Consider the following 26,270-nt stretch of genomic DNA (forward strand, 5'->3'; position numbering starts at 1 on the left):
CTGGTGGGGGAATATCTCACATGCCGCGGAGCAACTAAGCCCATGAGCCATAACTACTGAGCCGGCACTCTAGAGCCCGCGAGTCACAACTACTGAGCCCGCGTGCCACAACTACTGAAGCCCACGTGCCTAGAGCCTGTGCTCCGCAACAAGAGAAGGCACTTGAGAAGTGTCAATGAGAAGCCCACGCACCGCAACAAAGAGTAGCCCCCGCTCGTCACAACTAGAGAAAGCCCACGTGCAGCAATGAAGACCCAATGCAGCCAAAATTAATAAATGAATAAATAAATTAAAAAAAAAGAAATGCATTGTATTTCTGTTAACACTTTCATTCATGAAATAATTATCAGTTTAAGAAAGTTATACATAAAAGCACCTGGAATATTCCCTGGCACAGTTCAGACTTCCTTTATTTCTTATCAGGAATTCTCATCAACATATTTTTACATAGTAGAACTACTCAGCAAGGCAAAAGTTTCCACTAAACAACCCAGAAAAAAAGTCTCCTAGGCATGAACAGTAGCTGATCTTTGCTCTTGATGCCATTCATTCTCTCTCTCAAAGCTCAGCGTGCAACTTTACCTCCCTCCATATCTTACTCATGTTGGTACATCTCCCCCACACTCTGCATTTCTAAATCCTGCCTGTTTTCTTGAAGCTCAGTTAAAATGCCACCTTCTCCACCAAGCGTTCCATGATCTCTTGCAGACAGAAATCTGTTCTGATCCTCTGAACTCTCAGTATTTTAGTCATGCCTTTCCAATGGCATGGAGTCTTCTTCCTTCCATTTGTATTCCCCTTGTATTCATTCAATAAATATATACTGAACACATTTTATGTGGGAGGAATGTGGCCATAAGGCAATAAGGATGTTAACAAACCATATATGCAAGGGAATCATAGTAAATTAGGGGAGATAATTCAATAAGACTTTGCAATACATTGAGTTATTGAAGCCCATAGGAGGGGCTCCCAAAAATTTATCATTGGGAGACTGTGAGAAGAGGTGGTATCGAGAACTCTGAAGGATCAGTCAGAGAGGCCAGAGGAAGATTCCTCTAGGCAATGGGGGTGAGGTGGGGGGTGTGGGGATGGGAGGGGAGGGGCAAAGCCCTGAAAAATCCTGAAATGAAAAAACAGTATGGCAGACTGGCATGTTTGCACATTTGAGGAAGTGCCAGTAGATCAGTATGGTGGTAATACAAGGAAGAAAAGAGAAGGGAGATGAGACTGGAGAACCAAAGAGAGGGAAAAAATGTACAATCTTTATGCTATAGTAAAAGATCGGGTTATAGAGAGACAAGAAAGGATTTTAAAACAAGAGACTGACATACTGACGTGTTCATTTTAGGAGGATCATCCTTGGATCTTTGGGTAAGAGAAGAGATAAGGAGGTGAGACTAGAAGCAAGGGGCTTCTACCACTTGGGGCTGTAGGAATCACCCAAGGGTGAGACATGGAGAGCAGTGGGATGGAGAGACAGGGCAATGTAAAATCGGTAAGGGCCTGAAACTCTAGAACTTGGTGACTTGATGTACAGGGTGAGGGAGAGGGAGGCAATCAAGGATGACAGCAAGATTTCTGAGTTGGGCAAATGGATGAATGAATAGTAGTTCTACTATGAGAGGGAAGATGGGAAGTGCAGCTGGTTTGGGGGCTCACTAGAGAGCTAAAGACTTAGGAATCAATACCATACATATGAAATTAAAGCCACAGTACTGCTAAAGACATCTAAATCTAAAGCTCTCTGCTAAACTCTAGAACCTCCTATCAAGGTGCTTTCTGGATGTGTCTCCTTCATTATCTCAAAGGCAGCTTAAACTCAGAGTAACCTAAAAGGCACACATCATCATTCTCCCAAAACAAGAATATGATTCAGGGCTTCCCTGGTGGCGCAGTGGTTGAGAGTCCGCCTGACGATGCATGGGACGCGAGTTCATGCCCCGGTCTGGGAGGATCCCACGTGCCGCGGAGCGGCTGGGCCCGTGAGCCATGGCCGCTGAGCCTGCGCGTCCGGAGCCTGCGCTACGCAACGGAAGAGGCCACAACGGTGAGAGGCCCGCATAGCGCAAAAAAAAAAAAAAAAAAAAAAAAAAAGAATATGATTCAGAGAAATCAAAGAAACAGAACCTTTTAAGGAGAATAAGAACGAAAAAATATTCACTAAAAATAGCACAAAGGAGGTCTCCAGTGAACACAGCAATAGTAATTTCATCGGCTATGGGCACAGAAGCTGAAATGTAGTGGTCTGAAGAGTGAATGAGCGGTAAGAAAATGAAGATAACATGTATGGACAAATCTTTCAAGAAACTTGACTATTAAGGGGAAGAGTAAAGAGGGATATGGAATTACTAAGGTGGCTTCCAGCCTTGGCCACACATTGGAATCACCTGGACAATTTTTTAAAATACTGACCCCTAGATCCTACCCTCAGATATTCCCCCATAATTCGTTTGGGATGCATATTGGGCAATGAGAGTTTTGGAACTTCTGTGTAGCCAAGATTGAGAATGACTTGATAGAAGAAAGATTGGTTTCTTTCAACAGGTGAGAAAAGTTTGAGACTATTTTCCTGGTGATAAGGAAAAGGCTATAGTGAAGGACAAAGGTTGAAGATTCAGAAGAGAGTGGGGAACTAATGGAAATAGGTCACTGAGGTGGTGGAAGGGGATGGGATTCAGAGCAAGAGGAAAGGATTAGGATTAAGCCACTCCCATTCTGACACGGTTGCAGTACAGGTGAAATTTTACTTTAGGCAGAGGTGGGGGGGGATAAATAAGGTGATTACCATCTAATGGCTGTCAACTTTCTTCGTTAGGGAAGTAAGGCTCTCTGCCGAGAATGAGGGGAGAGGTGGTATGGTAGAGAATTTGAGAGGAATAAAACTGATTTGAAATAGTCCTTGAAAAATGTGTCTTAGATACCAACACTTCCCACCTAGACTACTATAATTACCTCCCACCTGATCTCCAGGGGTTTATTCTGGTCCTCCTTCAAATCTATTGACAGATGATTTTTCTCAAATATAAATGGGATCACGACACTGCCCAATTTACTGCCATTCAATGGTTTCCCCTTCACTTTTGGATAACATTTAAAACCTTTCACATGGATTTTAAGACCATTCATGATTTGGTCCTTGCATACTTCTCCAAACTCATCTTCCACTACTCTGGCCCTTACTTCCTATGCTCCAGTCACCTGAGCCCTCTCTAAATTCCTAGAAAGTATGATGCTTTCTAGCTTCAGAGCCTTGGGAGTGTTGTTTTCCTGGGTCTGAAACTCTTCCCCTCAACTCTTCACCTGACCACGCCTACTCAACTCTTTTGAGCCTCATTTGCAAAACCTCTTTCTTAGGAAAGTCTTCCATGACTGCCCAGACTAAGTTATATTTGCCTGTTACACATTCTCATGGTACCCTATACCGTACCTTCATGCCTTTATCATAGTGGTAAAAACTCATTTGTGGAAGTATGTGTTTAATGTCTACCTCTCCCACAAGTCTATAAACTTCATGACGTAACTGCATTGGTCCTGTGACTACCACATTCCCAGGACCTCCAATTAATATCTGTTGAATCCTGAATGAATGGGAGAGAGAGGAATGCATAGGAGGACTGCTAGAAAGCACCAACAGAATGGTGGACATTGAACCATAAGTGTATGGTGGTGTCATCTGCAAGATTATAGGATTTTTCTTCACTAGCTGAGATCACCAATCCAGGTCAGAGAATGTAGATAACCAGACTGACCTATAAGTAGGTTTTGACAGGCACAATTTTTTTAAAAAAGGATAAGAAAACAAGGGAGTTTATCTTGGCTCAGGTAAGGTAAGACTTAAAACTCATTGGGCAGAATTTGTGATTTTTCTCTTTATATAGCCTTAGGCTTACACACTGCCTTGCACATGGCAGATACTCAGTAGATATTTGCTGAATGAGTTAATTACCACATGTTTAAGACAGCATGTAGGTATAAGCTGTGACCCTGCTTTGAAAAAACAGAACATGTAACCATTGTTTGGGTTACTTGAGGGACCACATCTTGCTCAATTTTATTCAACTGTAGCAACTTTAAAGCTAGGTTCCACTAAACTCTGTATTCTAGCTTGTTACTCTTTTGCAAACACTGCCCATCTCATGTTATCTGTTCCTTTTGACTCTAATTTCTCCCTTCCATGTATTCATCTGGTTATAGTCATTATTCATCATGTAATTTGCTAGAACCTATTTTGTACAGAGTATACTATCACTTTTTGTTTTGGTTACTTGGTTTCTTACAAGTGTTTTACCTTCTTAAAGGCTAATTTAGGAGTGGGGGATGAAATGGGGGAGTCATCTCTCCTTGATTTAACCAAGCTTGAAATAAAATCTGGATATCTGCAGAGCACCTGCTCTCCTCTGACAAACAGAAAGGGAATCAAACACAATGGCAGGATTAGAGTAAATTTTACATTTTCCTATCATGAAATCTAATTGATTATTTTCTTTGGAAAGGTCAGAGAATATAACTTCTATTGAGAAACACATTGAGGAATAGAAAATTTTTATGAACTCTAAGTTATAAGCAACTTGACTACTTAAATGGTTTAAACATGTAAGATCATTCGAGGGAGGCTCAAGAGGGAGGTGATATGGGGATATATGTATACTTATAGCTGATTCATTTTGTTGTACAACAGAAACTAACACAACATTGTAAAGCAATTATACTTCAATAAAGATATTAAAAAATTTTTAAAATAAAGATCATTCAAGAATTGCAACCTGCAGACTCATCAATTATATCACCACAAACATTTCTTCTGCAGTGTCGATAACAAATTGAACCCTTTAAATACCTTTGAGCCCATGTCCTCTCTTTCTTTTGTTATTTCTCTTTTCATCATCTCTTTCTCAAAGGCTCTTTTTTCTCGCTGAGATGCGAGTTCTTTCTCAAGTCGCTCTGTCTGCTTCTCCAGTTCATTCTTCAACTGTTCGCACTGGATTAAAGCCTGCCAGAATAAGACAGAGTGAAATGGGACCTTAGAATTTAGAAGAAATGAGAGGGAAATAAGACAATTAAGCTTTGATTTTATTTAAAATAGTTACAACTCACTGTAAAGTCAAAGTAAAGAATATTTTTGTATTTGTTTGTCAACACCACTTACTGATTCATATGTTACATGTATTCAAATGTTACATGTATTCAAATGTTGTATTTATTCACATATTTCAGTTTGCACAATTAAGGCTATATTAACTAATCAACTAAGAAAATTCAGGTAACAAACCTTGATAAGGGCCACAGAGGAGTCTGAATTTTATAAAAGGGGATCAGAAAAACCAAGTGTTCTAGTATTTTCAATTATATATCATGTTTATACTACAAGAAATATATAAGTATCTAATTTAACTGATTTTTCATCTCGACATGGTTAAAAATTATTTGTACTTTAAATGATAAACAGATCAAAATTTTAAGATGAGATGTATTTATCATTACATACAGGCATTTACTGTTTATATAATAACTGAGCTTCCTTAAATATAAGTACGATAAGATTTGGTTCACTCTCCTTACACACATAACTAAAGTAAAAATTAAGTAATAATCAAGTTTAGATAAGGAAAGACTCAAAACAGCATTTACTACCTAGTTTTGTAAAATGAGAAGTGTTATATTTCATTTCTGGCAATTTAAAAGTCGATAATTGTCCTTTAGTTTAAATTTCCCACTCTGAATTTCCAGAAGTAAATTCTCTCTAACTTCCTTTTGGCTGTATTTACAATATCGTTATGCATAACACACAATAATAAACTAAATTCAAAATCTCAAGAAAAAAATAAAATTAAGGTGCTTGACATAGAAAATCTGAGTCATACTATGGTGTCTTAGTCTCATCCCAGTGGCTCATCATTATATCCTCCTCACTCAACCTCTATTGTGTTCCCCTGAATTGAGAGAAAGAAACTCAAGTCTCATATGACTTATATACTATGTAATTATAAAATGATAGTCACAGTTGGTGTTAATGGAGATGGAAGCAGTCTCAGTAAGCACTGTAAGCTCTATGCATTGCTATGCTTCCCTCTGGTGAAAGCTATAATAAATATAGACAATAAATATCTAGGATATGTGAATTTTCTTCTTTTTATCATGAGATCATTAAACCCTAATTTCTTTCAAACTCTTCTGGAAATGTTCTATACTCCTAGGCATAAAAACTGAGGATAAAATGCAACTGTCCCAGATTAACTGATAAGCAAATAAAATGCCTGAAAAAAGATTCTCCTAGGGAGTCAGTCCCAAGTCCAATTCCAGTTGAAAATGTCTGGAAAATAAAATTTTACATTAGATTTTAAAAGAAATGGAAAAGCATAATTTTTCTATAATTTAAACCCTTGGAGCTTGAAATACTATGAATTAGAGATTTTTGCGCTTCAGAACACAATTGCTCTTGTGTAAAATATTTTTTATGAACCTAATAAAAATGTTCATAATGTTCACTGATATATGAATATCATGAAAGACTAAAATGATTATGGAATATAAACTAATACATTTAATCAGAAGGTTTTTCACTGAATAAAAACTCAGGAATCAACCTTATTAGGTACAGGAACAGTGGAAGGAACTGCTGAAGATCAGGCTAACATGAAGAGCAACTAAACAGTCAATTCAAAGAATTCAATCAATTCAAGAACAAGGAACAGTAAATGATCCTGACAGGTAAGAGGCCTAACGCTAAGATAATATAAAGAAAAAGCAGAAGGGAGAAGTTGTAAATCACTTAAACAAAACCGTTGCTGAAGCCTTGGTTTCATGGATGGCCTTCTATGAGGAGTACCCACCACTGAGAGGTGATGGTGAGTATGAAAGCAGTAACGAAACACTGAATAAAAATATTAGGTTAAAAACTGGATATTGATCACTCTTGGTTTATAGCCAATGATTCCATATAAAATAGCTTTTGCTTGTTTTGATTTTAATATATATGTCTGGTCACAATGAAGAAAATATTAAGTAACATTTGGAATTAGAAAAGTCATTTAATCTTACAATGGTCCTCATATACAAGATTTGGGTTTACTAAATAAATATTTATACATTCCTTCCATTAAAGCTTTGTCTTTTAATTCTAAGACTTACTCTCCTAGTTTTCAGAATCCCAGATGACTCAGTGCTCCCTGATTATACTCCATATAATCATTCAGTAAAGGCATATAACCAAATCCTCAAAGACTATTGACCAAAAAGTTCGTTTGGGTTTTTCCGTAAGATGTTTGGCCAACCCAATTAACTGATGGATCTTCACAGGTGACCAAGTTAGTTTGGAATCTGCGGCTGCCATTTCTCCTAGTGGTTCCCAAGGTCGTGGCTCCTTTCTTTCCCTGAGCACAATCCCTTTCTTGGTGGAAATGGCTGTAGGTCTTAGGGAGTTGGGGATTTACACAACCCTCACCCTCCAGTAGACTCAATCTTCAAAGGGCCTTTTCTCTTCTGGGAAATTTATTTGTGGTCATTCTTTGTTGGCCACAGTAACACATTTTTCAAAACATAATTTATTGGACTTGATATTCCCAGTCCTGGTTTTATTAAACCAAAAAGTATGCATTACTATCTTAATGGAGTCAAAACATTTTCCAAAATAAATTTGTACCTAGTCAACTCAATTCTTAAAATAGGGAAACTCTTTTAGGAAATATAAAAGTCCTTCCCAAGTGCTAGGGTTGGGTTCCTAGATATCCTTGTGATCAGAGAATTCATGATTATAGGATTAAAGAACTATGAGGAATAATAGAGTCCACACTTATGAATGTAAACTTAAAAGTTTATGAAAATGCTTTCATTTTTATGAAACATAGCCCACAACATAAAAATGATTTTCAACATGTTTTAGGCATTTAATTTACAAATAATGCAAACTATTGATTATTAATTTATAAATTCATCCTTACTAGGAACCTATCAGTCAGTCTATCCCTAACTCCCACTTCCAAGATATTTATAATTTGTTTTTGTCTTGTGGAAGATAATGTACATATCAAGAAACATTATATTCTACATTTGTGCTTGCAATCAAATGCTCAAGGCTTTTCTGATTTTCCTTTTACTTCGGGTTTCTAATTCTTGCCTTTCTGATTCTGCTGTAGCCTAAGGAAAACAATAATTTGAATACTTAAAAAGGAAAAAAAAAGTTTGGGGGGACATTTATTCAACCTTCTGGGTTGGTATTTTTGTTTGTTTGTTTGTTTGTTTTTTGTTTTTTGCTGTACGCGGGCCTCTCACCGCTGTGGCCTCTCCCGTTGCGGAGCACAGGCTCCGGACGTGCAGGCCCAGCAGCCATGGCTCACGGGCCCAGCCGCTCTGCGGCATGTGGGATCTTCCCAGACCGGGGCAAGAACCCGTGTCCCCTGCATCGGCAGGCGGACTCTCAACCACTGCGCCACCAGGGAAGCCCTGGGTTGGTATTTTTTAAAAAATGTTTCTTCAGGGCTTCCCTGGTGGCGCAGTGGTTGAGAGTCTGCCTGCCGATGCAGGGGACACAGGTTCGTGCCCTGGACCGGAAAGATTCCACATGCCGCAGAGCGGGCTGGGCCCGTGAGCCATGGCCACTGAGCCTGCGCGTCTGGAGCCTGTGCTCCGCAATGGGAGAGGCCACAACAGTGAGAGGTCCGCGTACAGGAAAAAAAAAAAAAAAAAAAAAATTTCTTTAGAGGATTATCTCATTATAGATATGCTCATGGGAACATCATGCCAAAGCCAACAATTTCCCTTCCAATAGAGGCAGGCAGGTCTAAGGCCCAGTTAACCTTTTTATCTTGTAGCTTTACCAAAACATCACTGCAAAAACCTCTACTTTTCTACCTTCATTTATTCCCAGGTTAATTTTTTTCTCCCTTTTAAAATTATTCCCAGTTGTAATGACTTGCAAATTTCAAAGAAAAACAAAAACATTTATTGATCACTTACTGTGTGCCATATACTTTCCTAAATGGCTTACATGGATTAATTTATTTAACTCTCTCACTGAATTTTAAGTGGCTTTTATCACTCTGTTGATAAGAAACTGAGGCTTTGAGACATTAACTAACTTGCCCAAGAGCACAGACCTAGAAAGTGGCAGAATAGGGATTTGATCCAAAGAAGTTACACAACTGAATCCATGCATGGCACTATAATTTTCTCATGTTATAGATTTATTTTCTGATAAAATTCTCAGGTGTTTGCATTGCCACTGTAAAAGTACATATAGTCTGTCCTCCTTATCTGCAGGTTCTGTATTCACAGTTTCTGCATCCAAGGTTTCAACCAGTCACAGATTTCTGTCCTGGAACCAATCCCCCATGGATAAAGAGGGAGGACTGAATATGATATGGCATGATATAATACAATATTAATGTAATGTAATGTAATTGCTTCTACTTATTTAGCATGCAATATGCAAAATAGAACACTAGGTGGCAACAAATGTTAAGGAACTATAAGAAGAAAGTAACCATTTCATAACTCAGTAATAAAGTAGTTGGTTTTAAAATTAAAATATGTATGCTGTTTCACTCTTTAATCTCAGAAAGCAAAATTCCTAATACTTTTTTTATACATCTTTATTGGAGTATAATTGCTACAATGTTGTGTTAGTTTCTGCTGTACAACAAAGTGAATCAGCTATATGTATACATATATCCCCATATCCCCTCCCTCTTGAGCCTCCCTCCCACCCTCCCTCTCCCACCCGTCTAGGTCGTCACAAAGCACCGAGCTGATCTCCTTGTGCTATGCAGCAGCTTCCCACTAGCTATCCATTTTACATCGGGTAGTGTATATATGTCAACGCTACTCTTTCACTTCGTCCCAGCTTCCCCTTCCCCCCTGGCGTCCTCAAGTCCATTCTCTATATCTGCGTCTTTATTCCTGTCCTGCTATTAGGTTCATCAGTACCATTCTTCTAGATTCCATATATACATGTTAGCATATGGTATTTGTTTTTCTCTTTCTGACTTACTTCACTCTTTATGACAGACTGTAGGTCCATGCACCTCACTACAAATAACTCAATTTCGTTTCTTTTTACAGCTGAGTAATATTCCACTGTATGTATCTGCCACATCTTCTTTATCCATTCATCTGTCGATGGACATTTAGGTTGCTTCCATGCCCTGACAATCGTAAATGGTGCGGCAATGAACATGGTGGTACATGTCTCTTTTTGAATTATGGTTTTCTCAGGGTATGCGCCCAGTAGTGGGATTGCTGGGTCATTTGGTAGTTGTATTTTTAGTTTTTTAAGGAACGTCTATACTGTTCTCCATAGTGGCTGTATCAATTTACATTCCCACCAACAGTGCAGGAGGGTTCTCTTTTCTCCACACCCACTCCAGCATTTATTGTTTGTAAATTTTTTGATGATGGACATTCTGACCAGTGTGAGATGATACCTCATTTTTTTTTTTTTTTTTTTTTGCGGTACGCGGGCCTCTCACTGCCGTGGCCTCTCCCATTGCGGAGCACAGGCTCCGGACACGCAGGCTCACGGGCCCAGCCGCTCGGCGGCACGTGGGATCCTCCTGCACCGGGGCACGAACCCGTGTCCCCTGCATCAGCAGGCGGACTCTCAACCACTGTGCCACCAGGGAAGCCCTCATTTTGGTTTTGATTTGCATTTCTCTAATGATTAGTGATGTCAAGCATCTTTTCATGTGTTTGTTGGCAATCTGTATATCTTCTTTGGAGAAATGTCTATTTATGTCTTCTGCCCATTTTTGGATTGGGTTGTTTTTTTGATATTGAGCTGCATGAGCTGCTTGTATATTTCGGAGATTAATCCTTTGTCAGTTGCTTCATTTGCAAATATTTTCTCCCCTAGTATGTTTTAACATACCTTAGAGATAAAAACTGCCAGACTTGCACTGCATTTTGTAAACTGCTTAGAAATCAATCCTTGAGTTATTACTAACTTAGTGAAAAATAGATTTACAATACACAATAGCCTTTCTAGTTCTTAACCACTAAGATTTTAAAAGCACTAATTACAAAAATTAATACTAATATTTAAAGCTAATAATTAACTTTACATCAGTTCAACAACATTTATTGTACAATTAATATGTAAATGGCCATGTGAAGAATACAATGATAGATGTCACAGACCTGGTTTTTAAGGGCTTTTGGTGGAGAGGGCTATGTAAACAGCCACAAAAATTATACACAGCTTGCTAGGAATACAGAGAAGGAAGAGATTAATTCAAACAAGAAGGTGCTGGGGAAAACTTCCGAGAAGACTGCCATCTGAGTTGCCCCTCATAGAATGAATAGATACTTCACAGATGGATACAGTGCAGGAAAGTACAACATGAGCAAATTCATGGAAATAGTCAATTGTAGGTCACGTTATAGAAACAGTATAGGTTATATGAAAACTTGTAGTGAAAGATAAGGCTAGAAAAGTTAGAGTGGGACCATATTGTGAAAGATCTGGAAGGTCATGCTAAGGATTTGTCTTATTCTACTGCAAGAAGAGAGCTGCCTGAACAGGGAGATTTACAGTTTAGGAAAACTTTGGCAGCAATGTGAAAGATATACTGGAATTGAAAGAGACCTGAGGGAGACCAATTAGAAGGCTATTGCAATAGGCCACATAAGAGTATGTGAAGACTTGAACCAGAGCAGGAGTATAGGTATGGAAGCTGCGGGCATAACTTAGTAGGGGTTTTTGAAGATACGGTGAGAGTTTGATAACTGATTGGATGTTGACAGTGAGGAATGGGGAGGACCCAAGATATTTTAAAGGTTCCAAGCCAGGGCTGTTGGTAAGATGATAATACCATTATCTGAGAAAAGATAATACAGAAAATTATAGAAGGAAAAGGAGTGATAGACAGTAAGGAGGAGAGAATTTCCAGTTTGGTGGTGTAGAGTTTCAGATGCTAATGGCATATCATCCATAAAAGAGGTCTAGTAGAAGCAAGAAATGTAGGTCTGGGGCACAGAGGAGTTCTTAGAGCTAAAGGCACAATGTGGAGGTGGTCAAGTGAGGGGGAGACACAAAGTCCTGGAAATTAGGGCAACATGGCTGGACGGCTAGGAACTGACTGAGGAATGTCTGCATTCTAGGCTTGTGGAAAACAAGTTAAAAGACATGTGGAAGAGTAGACAAGAGCAATGCAAAGAGGACCCACAGAGTGAAATATCAGATTAATCAAGGGGAAATGATGATATGTTATGCTAGTACAGTTAATGTCTTCCTGGAGTTGGGTCAAATGAGGACTGAGATGAAGTCACTGGGTTTAGTAATCAGGAAGTGACTGGTGACCATAATGTGACCAATTCAGTAGCATGAAATCAGACTACAATTTGTTAAAAGACTGACTGCAATGTGTTCAGAAGTGAATGGAAAGCTACAAAGGTAAAGACAATGGAGAATGAAGGATGGAAGATACAAGAAAGATGTGATAACAAATGTCTCAATGTCCCTGAAACCCTAGAAGTAGGAGATATCAAGAACTTAGAGAGATTCATCTTGGGAAGTAAGAGGACCAGATAAGAAAGAAAAAAATGTGAAGACACATTTGAGGGATGAGAAAGTGTTGATGAGGCTCTTGTCAGTTGGTTGTGATCTCAGTAAAGTAGGTCAGCTATTGAGAGTGAGGTGCTAAGAGTGGAGTTGGGAAAATGAACAAAGTGGCATTCCTGTCTAGTCTAAAGTACATGTGGTAGGGAGACCTTCAAGAAGGTGGAGGAGTAAGATGTGGAGATCACCTTCCTCCCCACAAATACATCAGAAATACATCCACATGTGGAACAACTCCTACAGAACACCTATTGAACACTGGCACAAGATATCAGACTTCCCAAAAGATGCCCTCAGGCAACCTACACGCAGAAGCGGGGCCAAAGCCAAAGCTGAACCCCAGGAGTTGTGCAACCAAAGAAGAGAAAGGGAAATCTTTCCCAGCAGCCTCAGGAGTAGCAGATTAAATCTCCACAGTCAACTTGATGTACCCTGCATCTGTGGAATACCTGAATAGGCAATGAATCATCCCAAAATTGAGATGGTGGACTTTGGGAGCAACTGTAGACTTGGGGTTTGTTTTCTGCATCTCATTTGTTTCTGGTTTTATGTTTATCTTAGTTTAGTATTTAGAGTTTATTATAATTGGTAGATTTGTTTATTGATTCAGTTGCTTTCTTCCTCCTTTTTTTTATATATATAGATATATTTTTTTCCCTTTTCTCTTTTTGTGAGTGTGTATGTATATGCTTCTTTGTGTGATTTTGTCTGTATAGCTTTGCTTTTACCATTTGTCCTAAGGTTCTATCTATCCGTTATTTTTCTTTGTTTTTTTGTATAGTTTTTAGTGCTTGTTATTGGTGGATTTGTTTTTAGGTTTGGTTGCTCTTTTCTTACTTTCTTTCTGTTTTATTACTTTTTAATTTTTTTTATTAATTTTTTATTTTAATAAAATTATTTTATTTTTCTTTCTTTCTTTCCTCCCTTTTCTTCTGAGCCATGTGGCTGACAGGGTCTTGGTGCTCCAGCTCGGTGTCAGGCCTGTGCCTCTGAGGTGGGAGAGCCGAGTTCAGGATATTGGTCCACCAGAGGCCTCTCGGCTCCATGTAATATCAAACAGTGAAAGCTCTCCCAGAGATCTCCATCTCAATGCTAATACCTAGCTCCACTCAACTATCAGCAAGCTACAGTGCTGGAAACCCAACGCCAAAGGACTAGCAAGACAGTAACACAACCCCACTCATTAGCAGACAGGCTGCCTAATATCATAATAAGGTCACAGACACCCCAAAACACACCACTGGACGTGGTACTACCCACCAGAAAGACAAGATCCAGCCTCATCCACCAGAACACAGGCAAAGTGCCCTCCACCAGGAAGCCTACACAATCCACCGAACCAACCTTAGCCACTGAGGGCAGACACCAAAAACAGCAGGAACTACAAACCTGCAACCTGCAAAAAGGAGACCCCAAACACAGTAAGTTAAGCAAAATGAGAAGCACACAGCACATGAAGGAGCAAGGTAAAAACCCACCAGACCAAACAAATGAAAAGGAAATAGGCAGTCTACCTGAAAAAGAATTAGAGTAATGATAGTAAAGATGATCCAAAATCTTCGCAATAGAATGGAGAAAATACAAGAAATGTTTAAAAAGGACCTAGAAGAACTAAAGAGCAAAGACACAATGATGAACAACACAATACATGAAAAATTCTCTAGAAGGAATCAATAGCAGAATAACTGAGGCAGAGGAATGGATAAGTGACCTGAAGATAAAATAGTTGAAATAACTACTGCAGAGCAGTATAAAGAAAACAAAAAATGAAAAGAATTGAGGACAGTCCTAGAGACTTCTGGGACAACATTAAACGTACCAAGATTCGAATAATAGGGGTCCCAGAAAAACAAGAGAAAAAGAAAGGGACTGAGAAAATATTTAAAGAGATTATAGTTGAAAACTTCCCTAATATGGGAAAGGAAATAGTCAATCAAGTCCAGGAAGTTCAGAGAGTCCCATACAGGATAAATCCAAGGAGAAACACTCCAGGACACATATTAATGAAACTATCAAAAATTAAATACAAAGAAAAAATATTAAAAGCAGCAAGGGAAAAACAACAAATAACATACAAGGGAAACCCCATAAGGATAACAGCTGACCTTTCAGCAGAAACTCTGCAAGCCAGAAGGGAGTGGCAGGACATATTTAAAGTGATGAAAGGGAAAAACCTACAACCAAGATTACTCTACCCAGCAAGGATCTCATTCAGATTTGATGAAGAAATTAAAATCTTTACAGACAAGCAAAAGCTAAGAGAATTCAGCACCACCAAACCAGTTTTAAAACAAATCCTAGAGAAACTTCTCTAGGCAGGAAACACAAGAGAAGGAAAAGACCTACAATAACAAACCCAGAAGAATTAGGAAAATGGTAATAGGAACATACATATAGATAATTACCTTAAATGTAAATGGATTAAATGCTTCAGCCAAAAGACACAAACTGGATGAATGGATACAAAAACAAGACCCATATATATGCTGTCTACGAGAGATCCACTTCAGACCTAGGGACACATACAGACTGAAGGTGAGGGGATGGAAAAAGATATTACATGCAAATGGAAATCAAAAGAAAGATGCAGTAGCAATTCTCATGTCAGACAAAATAGACTTTAAAATAAAGACTATTACAAGGGACAAAGAAGGACACTACATAATGATCAAGGGATCAATCCAAGAAGAAGATGAAACAATTGTAAATATTTATGCACCCAACATAGGAGCACCTCAATACATAAGGCAAATGCTAACAACCATAAAAGGGGAAATTGATGGTAACACAATCAGAGTAGGGGACTTTAATACCCCACTTTCACCAATGGACAGATCATCCAAAATGAAAATAAATAAGGAAACACAAGCTTCAAATGATACACTAAACAAGATGGACTTAATTGATATTTATGGGACATTCCATCCAAAAACAACAGAATACACTTTCTTCTCAAGTGCTCATGGAACATTCTCCAGGATACATCATACCTTGAGTCACAAATCAAGCCTTGGTAAATTTAAGAAAACTGAAATCAAATCAACTATCTTTTCTGACCACAATGCTATGAGAGCAGATATCAATTACAGGAAAAAAAACTGTAAAAAAATACAAACACATGGAGGCTAAACAATACACTATAAATAACCAACAGATCAGTTAAGAAATCAAAGAGGAAATCAAAAAATACCTAGAAACAAATGACAATGAAAACACGATGACCCAAACCCTATGGGATGCAGCAAAAGCAGTTCTAAGAGGGAAGCTTATAGCAATACAATCCTACCTCAAGAAACAAGAAACATCTCAAATAAACAACCTAAACTTACACCTAAAGCAATCAGAGAAAGAAGAATAAAAAACCCCGAAAGTTAGCAGAAGGAAAGAAATCATAAAGATCAGATCAGAAATAAATGAAAAAGAAATGAAGGAAATGATAGCAAAGATCAATAAAACTAAAAGCTGGTTCTTTAAGAAGATAACAAAAATTGATAAACCATTAGGCAGACTCATCAAGAAAAAAAGGGAAAAGACTCAAATCAATAGAATTAGACATGAAAAAGGAGAAGTAACAACTGACACTGCAGAAAAACAAAGGATCATGAGAGATTACTACAATCAACTCTATGCCCATAAAATGGACAACCTGGAAGAAATGGACAAATTCTTAGAAATGCACAACCTGCCAAGACTGAATCAGGAAGAAACAGAAAATATAAACAGACCAATCACAAGCACTGAAATTGAGACTGTGATTAAAAATCTTCCAACAGGGCTTCCCTGGTGGCACAGTGGTTGATAGTCCGCCTGCCGATGCAGGAGACACGGGTTCATGCCCCGGTCCGAGAAGATCCCACATGTCGCGGAGCGGCTGGGCCCGTGAGCCATGGCCGCTGAGCCTGCGCGTCTGGAGCCTGTGCTCCACAACGGGAGAGGCCACAACAGTGAGAGGCCCGCGTACTGAAAAAGAAAAAAAAATCTTCCAACAAACAAAAGCCCAGGACCAGATGGCTTCACAGGTGAATTCTATCAAACATTTAGAGAACAGCTAACACCTATCCTTCCCAAACTATTCCAAAATATAGCAGAGGGAGGAACACTCCCAAACTCATTCTACGAGGCCACCATCACCCTGATACCAAAACCAGACAAAGATGTTACAAAGAAAGAAAACTACAGGGCAATAACACTGATGAACATAGATCCTCAACAAAATACTAGCAAACAGAATTCAACAGCACGTTTAAAGGATCATACACCATGATCAAGTGGGGTTTATCCCAGGAACGCAAGGATTCTTCAATATACGCAAATCAATCAATGTGATATGAACAAATTGAAGGAGAAAAACCATATGAACATCTCAATAGATGCAGAAAAAGCTTCTGACAAAATTCAACACCCATTTATGATAAAAACCCTCCAGAAAGTAGGCATAGAGGGAACTTACCTCAACATAATAAACGCCATATATGACAAACCCACAGCCAACATCATTCTCAATGGTGAAAAACTGAAACCATTTCCACTAAGATCAGGAACAAAACAAGGTTGTCCACTCTCACCACTGTTACTGAACATAGTTTGGCAAGTTTTAGCCACAGCAATCAGAGACAAAAAAGAAATAAAAGGAATCCAAATCGGAAAAGAAGTAGTAAAGCTTGTCACTGCTTGCAGATGATATGATACTATACATAGAGAATCCTAAGGATGCCACCAGAAAACTATTAGAGCTAATCAGTGAATTTGGTAAAGTAGCAGGCTACAAAATTAATGCACAGAAATCTCTGGCATTCCTATACACTAATGATGAAAAATCTGAAAGAGAAATTAAAGAAACACTCCTGTTTACCACTGCAACAAAAAGAATAAAATAGCTAGGAATAAACCTACCTAAGGAGACAAAAGACCTGTATGCAGAAAACTATAAGATACTGATAAAAGAAATGAAAGGTGATACAAACAGTTGGACAGATATACCATGTTCTTGGATTGAAAGTATCAACATTGTGAAAACGACTATACTATCCAAAGCAATCTATAGATTCAATGCAATCCGTATCAAACTACCAATGGCATTTTCCACAGAACTAGCAAAAAAAATGTTACAATTTGTATGGAAACACGAAAGATCCTAATAGCCAAAGCAATCTTGGGAAAGAAAAACGGAGCTGGAAGAATCAGGCTGACTTCAGACTATACTACAAAGCTACAGTAATCAAGACAGTATGGTAATGGCACAAAAACAGAAATATAGATCAATGGAACAGGATAGAAAGCCCAGAGATAAACCCACGCGCATATGGTCACCTTATCTTTGATAAAGAAGGCAAGAATGAAAAATGGAGAAAAGACAGCTTCTTCAATAAGTGGTGCTGGGAAAACTGGACAGCTACATGTAAAAGAATGAAATTAGAACACCCCCTAACACCATACACAAAAATAAGCTCAAAATGGATTAAAGACCTAAACGTAAGGCCAGACACCATCAAACTCTTAGAGGAAAACATAGGCAGAACACTCTATGACATAAATCACAGCAAGATCCTTTTTGACCCACCTCCTAGAGTAATGGAAATAAAAATAAAAATACACAAATGGGACCTAATGAAACTTAAAGGCTTTTGCAATGCAGAGGAAACCATAAAGAAGACGGAAAGACAACCCTCAGAATGAAAGAAAATATTTGCAAATGAAGCAACTTACAAAGGATTAATCTCCAAAATTTACAAGCAGCTCATGCAGCTCAATATCAAAAAAAACAAACAACCCAATCCAAAAATGGGCAGAAGACCTTAATAGGCATTTCTCCAAAGATATACAGATAGCCAACAAACACATCGAAGGATGCGCAACATCACTAATCATTAGAGAAATGGAAATCAAAACTACAATGAGGTATCACCTCACACTAGTCAGAATGGCCATCAGCAAAAAATTTACAAACAATAAATGCTGGAGAGGGTGTGGAGAAAAGGGAACCCTCTTGCACTGTCGGTGGGAATGTAAATTGATACAGCTAGTATGGAGAACTGCATGAAGATTCCTTAAAAAACTAAAAATAGAATTACCATATGACTCAGCAATCCCACTACCAGGCATATACCCTGAGAAAACCATAATTCAAAAAGAGTCACATACCACAATGTTCATTGCAGCTCTATTTACAATAGTCAGGACATGGAAGCAACCTAAGTGTCCATCGACAGATTAATGGATAAAGAAGATGTGGCACATATATACAATGGAATATTACTCAGCCACAAAAAGAAACCAAATTGAGTTATTTGTAGTGAGGTGGATGGCCGGAGAGTCTGTCATACAGAGTTAAGTAAGTCAGAAAGAGAAAAACAAATACTGTATGCTAACACATATATATGGAATCTAAAAAAAAAAAAAAAAAAAAAAAGCTTCTGAAGAAACTAGGGGCAGGACAGGAATAAAGACACAGACATAGAGAATGGATTGAGGACACAGGGAGGGGGAAGGGTAAGCTGGGACGAAGTGAGAGAGTGGCATGGACTTATATATACTACCAAACGTAAAATAGCTGGCTAGTGGGAAGCAGCCGCATAGCACAGGGAGATCAGCTCGATGCTTTGTGACCAACTAGCGGGGTGGGATAGGGAGGGTCAGAGGGAGGCCCAAGAGGGAGGAGATATGGGGATATATGTATATGTATAGCTGATTCACTTTGTTATAAAGCAGAAACTAACACACCATTGTAAAGCAATTACACTCCAATAAAGATGTTAAAAAATATAAAATAAAATAAAATTTAGAAAAGTATATGTGGTAGTCAACTGCAAGGAAAAGAATTGCTAAACAGTACTTATACACTGAACGTGACTGGTATTACTCTCCTGTGGAATTCATTGTTGCTTTCTTACATGGCTTCCCTCAGTAACACTTGATAGGCTGAAAATGATAGGAAAAACATGTATGATTTGGCTTAACTTTCACGTGGCACTGGTAAAGTAGTTAAATTGGAAAGGTAAGAATAACAGAATTCTAGAGTGTTACTGAGAGCACACTGAAATTCCCTTAGCGGATATTTACTGAGTACCTATTACTTACCAAACACTATGTAAGATACTAGGGATTTAATAGTGACAAGATGGACAAGTTCTTCCTGCCAAGGAGTTTAAAGTTTAATGAAAGATACAAACAAACAACCAATAATAATACATTTTGATAAATGCTGTAATGAGTAGTTCTCAACTGGGGACAATTCTGCACCACCCCCCTCAGGGTCATTTGGCAGTGTCTGGAGATATCTTTGGTTATCAGAACTTGGGGGAGAGGGATGTGCTACTGGAATCTAGTGGGTAGAGACCAGAGATGCTGCTAAATATCCTATAGCATGGAGGACAATCTCTAAAACAAAGAATTATGTACATCAAAATGTCAACCATGCCAAGGTTGAGAAACCCTGCTCTAAAAGTACATAAGACGTATATCAAATCTAGACATGGGAGATCATAGATTTTCTAGAGACAGTGACATGAAGGATGAAGAAAATATCCAAGCAATGGTGTGGAGAAGAATTTGCATGGCATGTACAGAGACCCAGAGGCTAGAAAAAGCATGGCATAAACACAGGGATTAATAGCCATCACCATCACCACAACTACTTATTGAAGAAATATTTTGTGCCAGAGTTTCTATAAGATAACAGATATAAATTTTAAAATACAGTCCTAATTAAAATCCTATGTGTCAGATATTATTTCCATTTCACAGATGAAGAAAAACTGAGGCACAGAGAACTAAATAACTTGCCCAAGGTCACACAGCTGGTGAATGGTGGAGTTGGAAGTTGAATCTAGGTCTTGCTAACTCTACTAAGACCATGCTCAACCTCTAAATTCTACTGCCTTTCCAAGCTGACAGGGGCTGAGTCTGTTGGAGGAGAGTAAAAAGTGACACTAAAGGGTTGAAAGGAAGCACATTAGGACAGACCTCATAAGCATGTGAAGTAGTTTGGAGATTACGCTGAAGGCAGTGGGAAACCACTGATGGATTTTAATCAGAGAGTCACATGATAAAATCTGCTTTGAAGAAAGATCACTTCTAGCTGCCTTGTAGGGAATGGAGTGAAGGAAAAGAGACAAGGGATGTTATAATTCATGAATCCAGAGATTATAGTATCCTGAACAAGAAAGGTGACAGTGAGGAAAGAATTCAAGCAAACTTCAAGGATTAAAACTCTTATTTAGTGACTGGTTGGAAGCCAAAGGAGAGGATGACATCCAGTTCCCAATCAGGGCATGACAGTGGACAAAAGTGCCATTCAGCGAGTAGAGAACACAGCTGTTTTGATGAAGTGAATATAATGAATTTAGTTTGAGATCATAAAATTCACATCTAAATGGAAAGGGAAGAGGAACAGCCTGAAGATAATAGATAAAATGAGATATGAGAGGAGGTAGAAGAACTGGAGGCAGTTATGAGGACACTGAGTAGATTTAACTGAGATAGGGAGGAAGAGAAAAGGCTCTGGTCAGAGAGATCAGTTTTAGAGTTTGAGAACTCGTGGACCCTTCAGTTCACGTGGGAGTTACAGAAGAACATAGAAAATGTTAGAGTTAAGGAAAGCAAAGTGTGTCGGGACTAAGATGTTGCATATGTTAACAGTATGGATGTGGAAACCTTTCAGAATGATGAAAAGAGATAAAGTAGAGGGTGTATGGACGGAATGTTTGTGCCTCTCCAGAAGTCACATGTAGAAATCTAACCCCCAATATGATGGAATTAGATGGTGGCCCTATGGGAGGTGATTAGGTCATGAAGGTGGAGCCCTCATGAATGGGATTAGTGCCCTTATAAAATAGACTTCAAAGAGTTCCCTTGCCCCTTCCACCATGTGAAGACACAGTGAGAAGAGAGCTGTTTATGAACCAGAAAGTGAGCTCTCACCAAACACCGAATCTGCTGGTGCCTTGATCTTGCACTTCCCAGAACTATGAGAATTAAATGTTTGTTGTTTAAGCCACCCTGTCTAAGGTGTCTTTGTTATAGCAGCCTGAAAGGACATAGACAAGGGGGAAAAGTGTCAGAGGCTAAAGCTCTTAAAAGGTGTCAAAGATCTTACAACTATTTTATAAACCCAAGTGATGGATGATTTTCTTTAAAAAAAATATCAAATAGTGTCTTCCAGATTGAGAGTTTATATTGATTAAAATTAGGGAGAGGAGAATCAACGATGATTTCAAAGAGAAGTGGTAAACTAACTTCAAAGAGGAGTTAGTAGGTACGAAAGCAAAGGCCTGGAAACGGCAGTATGGGGTGATATGAATGCTGACCCCTCCATCACAGTCACATGAGATAAAATGAACAGCAAAGGGCTTCACTGGAGGTTTTGAGGGTCATAACATCAGCAAGGGACAGCTAGAGTCAGTCCAAAGGAAGACGTAAGAGTGTTTGAGGAAGTAAAATATGTTAGGGCATTTGGTCAGAATGAACATAAGTTTCAAAAGGCATAGGGGCATTATAAGGGTCAAATGGTCTAGGAAGAGTTAAAGATGGTCTGGATAGAGATAAATGGGTAAGGCAATGACTGAGGAGAAGCTTAATATAAAGGTGATTAGCCCAATAGTTTAATAAAATAGTGATGCTACTATATGGCTTAGACCAATGTTATCTAAAGCATTTTTTGTGATAATGGAAATGTTCTATATCTGCACTGACCAATACAGTAATCACTAGCTACATGTGGCTACTAAGTACTTGAAGCGTGGCTAGTGTGTTTAGGGAAAATACATAGCAACTTTAATGGTTTAAGGTGTGGCCCCCAAACACAGAAATGAATCATCAGTAACCTCCTACTATTCAAAGTGCTTAGAACACTGCCTGATCACTAAGTGTTAACGATTACTGTCATTATCATTATCATTAAATGTGTTTGACTTAAGCACACAATGGATACAGACTCATAGCTAAAGATGCTATTAAATACACATATATTATTATTGTGGCATATCTGGATGTTCTCAAACTTTCCCAGGTATAGAGGAAAAACATCTGTCTTCACATACATGAGCATACACAAATGGGTGACTATGGGTGCTAATAGTTTCACTTCGCATTAAAAGTTATCGGCAAATAAAAAGATTAAGCATACAAGTCTCTCAAAGTACTGTATCACATCATAATACTATTCTTTCAATAGTGATACAGCAAGAGAATTTGCAGGGGAATAAGAATTCTCCAAAGAGCAAATTTGTTTACTTTAGAAAGTCAACATTAACAAACTGGTATTCACTTTGTGTGTTTGGAAAAAAACAGTTTAGCTATGGAGAATAACGAAACAAATACTCAGAAAAGAAAAAAAAAAGGCAATTATGGCATGCCTTTATTTTATTAGACTTGCCTTGGTTTTCTCAAAGTTGGCCTCCTCAGTCATTTGCACAGCTTGTTTCACCTGCTCATAAGCACTTACTTCTCTTTGCTGCACCTCTGTCAAGCTGCTCCTCACGGAAACTAGTGCAGACATTAAGTCATCTCTTTCTCTGTCAGCACAAAAAGAACATTGAAAACAGCAAATGATCAAATGATCGTGTATTCATACGTCAGGAAGAAAAAAGCATTAATATGTATTAGAAGAAGAGCTAGGGCAGGCCAGCTCAGCACATATTCAAGCACACCCCAGAGAAAGACCCTCTGTCCTCACTTGGTGAGGGGCAGGCAGAGCAGCCAGAAAAGCCATGAGCATTCATGGCAGGACTGCATCCACATGGGATAATAACCAATTATGGAGAGGACTGTCACACTGAGGGCTGGAGAGGGAAGCCCAGAAAAGAGGAAATTAATTTAAAAATTAAAAAGGTGGGGGGCAGAAAAGGAGACAAAAGTAATAAAGTAGGGAAGGTGGGGATTGTACTTCAAAGCAGAAGTAACCATGGTAAGAAGGGACTACTGAAATTTTGTTTACACTGCCAACTCCCCTCTCTACTAGAACAAACAAACTAGGACTAGAAATATGTCCTTTCCTTTTCATCTTCCTTCACAATCCTCTTTTTCACCCTTCTCTATGAATTAAAAACTTTCACCTACTTATGAACATATTTCTTCTTTCAATGGGTAGTACTGGTGAATCACTCAAGTGCCCTGGTTACACATATAATGCTCATTATTTTACAAAATCTTATCCTACAGGTTTTGACCCTTGCCTAGATCCATCCCTCCCTTAGCAATTTTCAGAAGTACCCTAGGCTAAGCTATTTCTTGGGGATAGAATTGAACTGAATGCCAAAATGCGTTGGCATGTAAAATAGCAAGGATCCAATCTTATGGATAAAATAAATCCATATAAAATTCTACATGGCCAGCCCAACACCAGGCCTGAGTGAGCCTCTCACAATGGGAAATTTTACATGATATATCAATGTGAGAATGAGAGGGCAGCTCTCCAAATTACCATCTTCCAAGGCAAAAGTTCTTTAACTGCTTAAAAATACCATGTGAATATTTTGATGAATATGATCAAGGAGTTTTTCAAACAAAGCAAGCAATGCAGCATTAACCCTGTAACATGCCATCATGATCCAGATGAAAGAGCAGCTGAGGCAGAAGATGAGGGAAGAAGCATGGGTGTCAGTTCTGGGATGAACTAACGAGCATGTAGTATTTAAGGAACCTAGTGCAACAATCAGAGCAAAAAGGAGAAAGTCCCTGAATAATCTTGGCCAATGTTTAAAATAAGGAAAAGGGAGAGTTGGGCTGATATATACATGAGCTTCATCTTGAAATATGGAGTGCCTAAGAAGTGCCTTTAATTCTTAAGTTATTCCACAGTTGCTAGCAGTTTTAAGCTTTATTAAGCATTGCTAATAAGTATTATCACTGTTTTTAAAAAGAAAGTCTAGAAGGCTAACTACAACATTTCCTTCTTCCTCATTTCTGGGAAGTTCCTACCCATAGTCTTTCAAAGCCAGCTATACAGAAGATTGCCAATCACCCACCCCCAAGTCACAAGCTGGACTGAAGTCCCAGGATAGTACAGTAGTAATCATTTCTCCTGTCTGAAAAGTACACTGAAGCTCCTCCAAGGCACTATGAGCTACAGAAAGGAATTTAATATAAAGCAGTTCCACCCTGATTCCCATTTGAAAGTATTTTGATCATTAAGAAAGAAAGAGCGGTTATTGTTGCTCTTACCTAGTTCATGATATAATGAGGTCTGAGTGGAAGGCAGAAATTAAAAAATACTATAAGGACTTCAAACCAACTTTTAAATTATATCCAATGTACACAGCAGTCGTTAAGTATTCCCTCCAAAAAGTCCCAAGTGCCCTAACAAAACACCACAAACATATGGGTTGTCTGATCTCCAAGTTGTGCCTGATCCTCTCCTTTTCAGCTGCCCAATGTTGTGTCACATAGTCAATAAATTACATGCTAAAAAATCAACAACATAGTTTAAAACTAGTGTTACAATGCTACATTTTGAATAGAGACCAGGAAACTCTTTTGATTTATCATATTTGGGATATAACTTTTTAAAAATCCATATTAGAGTCATGCAGGAAATACTATGATACAGTTCTTTGAGGGTTCATGCTTCTAACTATGCTTCAAACTAGAAATCCAAACGTAAAAAGTTTTGGTCACTCTTCAAAGTCAGCATACACTCAGTATTCAGCATTCTGCATTACTAAACTGAAAGAAACTGAACACCAGCTTAGGTCATATAGACAAAGATTTTCATTTATAATAAAAGCAGAAACCTTCCATAGTATACTGTTATTAAGGTAGAACATGAGCCAATGACATGCTGACAAAGCAGAAAACCGAACTGAGAAGGTTAACATTTATTTTAAGAGGCTAAGAGCTGAAATTTAGGATAGAGACAAAGAAATATATAACTGAGCAAGAATCTAATTCCTAAATGACTGCCAGACTTGGAATCAATGAAAACACTGTAGCTTCCTTTCAAAATATTTTTCTCATGACCTAAAAGTATAATATGAAATGCAATATAATAGGGGGAAAAAAAGTTTTTTATTTGTTGATTGGTTTTGTCAGACTACTTAGTTTATCTTAGACTATCCTCTTTATCTGCATGACTTTGAATATGTTTTTCCATTTTAAAATTAAATTTTCATTACTTTCTCCTTATAATAAATTAATTACCAATATGGTTAGGGACCTATTTAACACATACTTTCAATTTCAATGCCTTCTTCTACTTCTCCAGTGGTAATCACTGTTAAATATTGTGTGTTTATTCTTTCATATCTTTCTCTACGCATATGTATGAACCTGGAGAAAATATATAGTAAGGTTGTGAATGGACCTCTGAAGGAATACAAACAGTTTCATACCAGGTATGTCTTTCTCATCTTGTTTTATTTTTTCCTTCAACAACATATTTTGGAACTTGGTTCCACATTAGTACATATAGATCTACTTCAATCATTTTTTTTTGGCTGTGCATAAAATTTCATAGTTATCTCAACTGTAGTTTAGTTATTCTTCTTTGAAGAATATTTAGGTTGTTCACATCTAAAAGAAAAACCTCTCGTTTTCTTCTACACCCAGTTTCTGTACTCACAACACTTCTGATACCACATGCGTAGGTTTTCCACATACAGCACTTCTCTTAATTCTCAGTGGACACTAACTCAATTCTGACACTAACTGCCTGGAGTTGGTACAGACCCCACAGGTTAAGGCTCAATCCCACAAAACTGCCCTCCACTTTAGGTGCCAATTG

At 38.3% G+C, this 26,270-nt stretch overlaps 1 protein-coding gene across 2 annotated transcripts in view; it reads right to left on the minus strand.

Moving 5' to 3' along the window:
• The window catches only part of SDCCAG8 (SHH signaling and ciliogenesis regulator SDCCAG8), a gene marked incomplete at its 3' end in the record, with an annotated part of 252,067 nt that overhangs the window by 166,106 nt on the left and 59,691 nt on the right, over window positions 1-26,270 (minus strand). For both annotated transcript variants that reach the window (XM_082663725.1, XM_082663724.1), the window contains exons 9-10: window positions 22,926-23,064; window positions 4,841-4,993 (exon numbers count right to left, since the gene is read on the minus strand). In XM_082663725.1, the coding sequence (XP_082519851.1) occupies window positions 4,841-4,993; window positions 22,926-23,064 (292 nt within the window). The remainder of the gene's footprint in view (window positions 1-4,840; window positions 4,994-22,925; window positions 23,065-26,270) is intronic.

This window comes from Grampus griseus (assembly GCF_964374135.1).
Source record: "Grampus griseus genome assembly, chromosome: 1".
NCBI classification, from domain to species: Eukaryota; Metazoa; Chordata; class Mammalia; order Artiodactyla; family Delphinidae; genus Grampus; species Grampus griseus.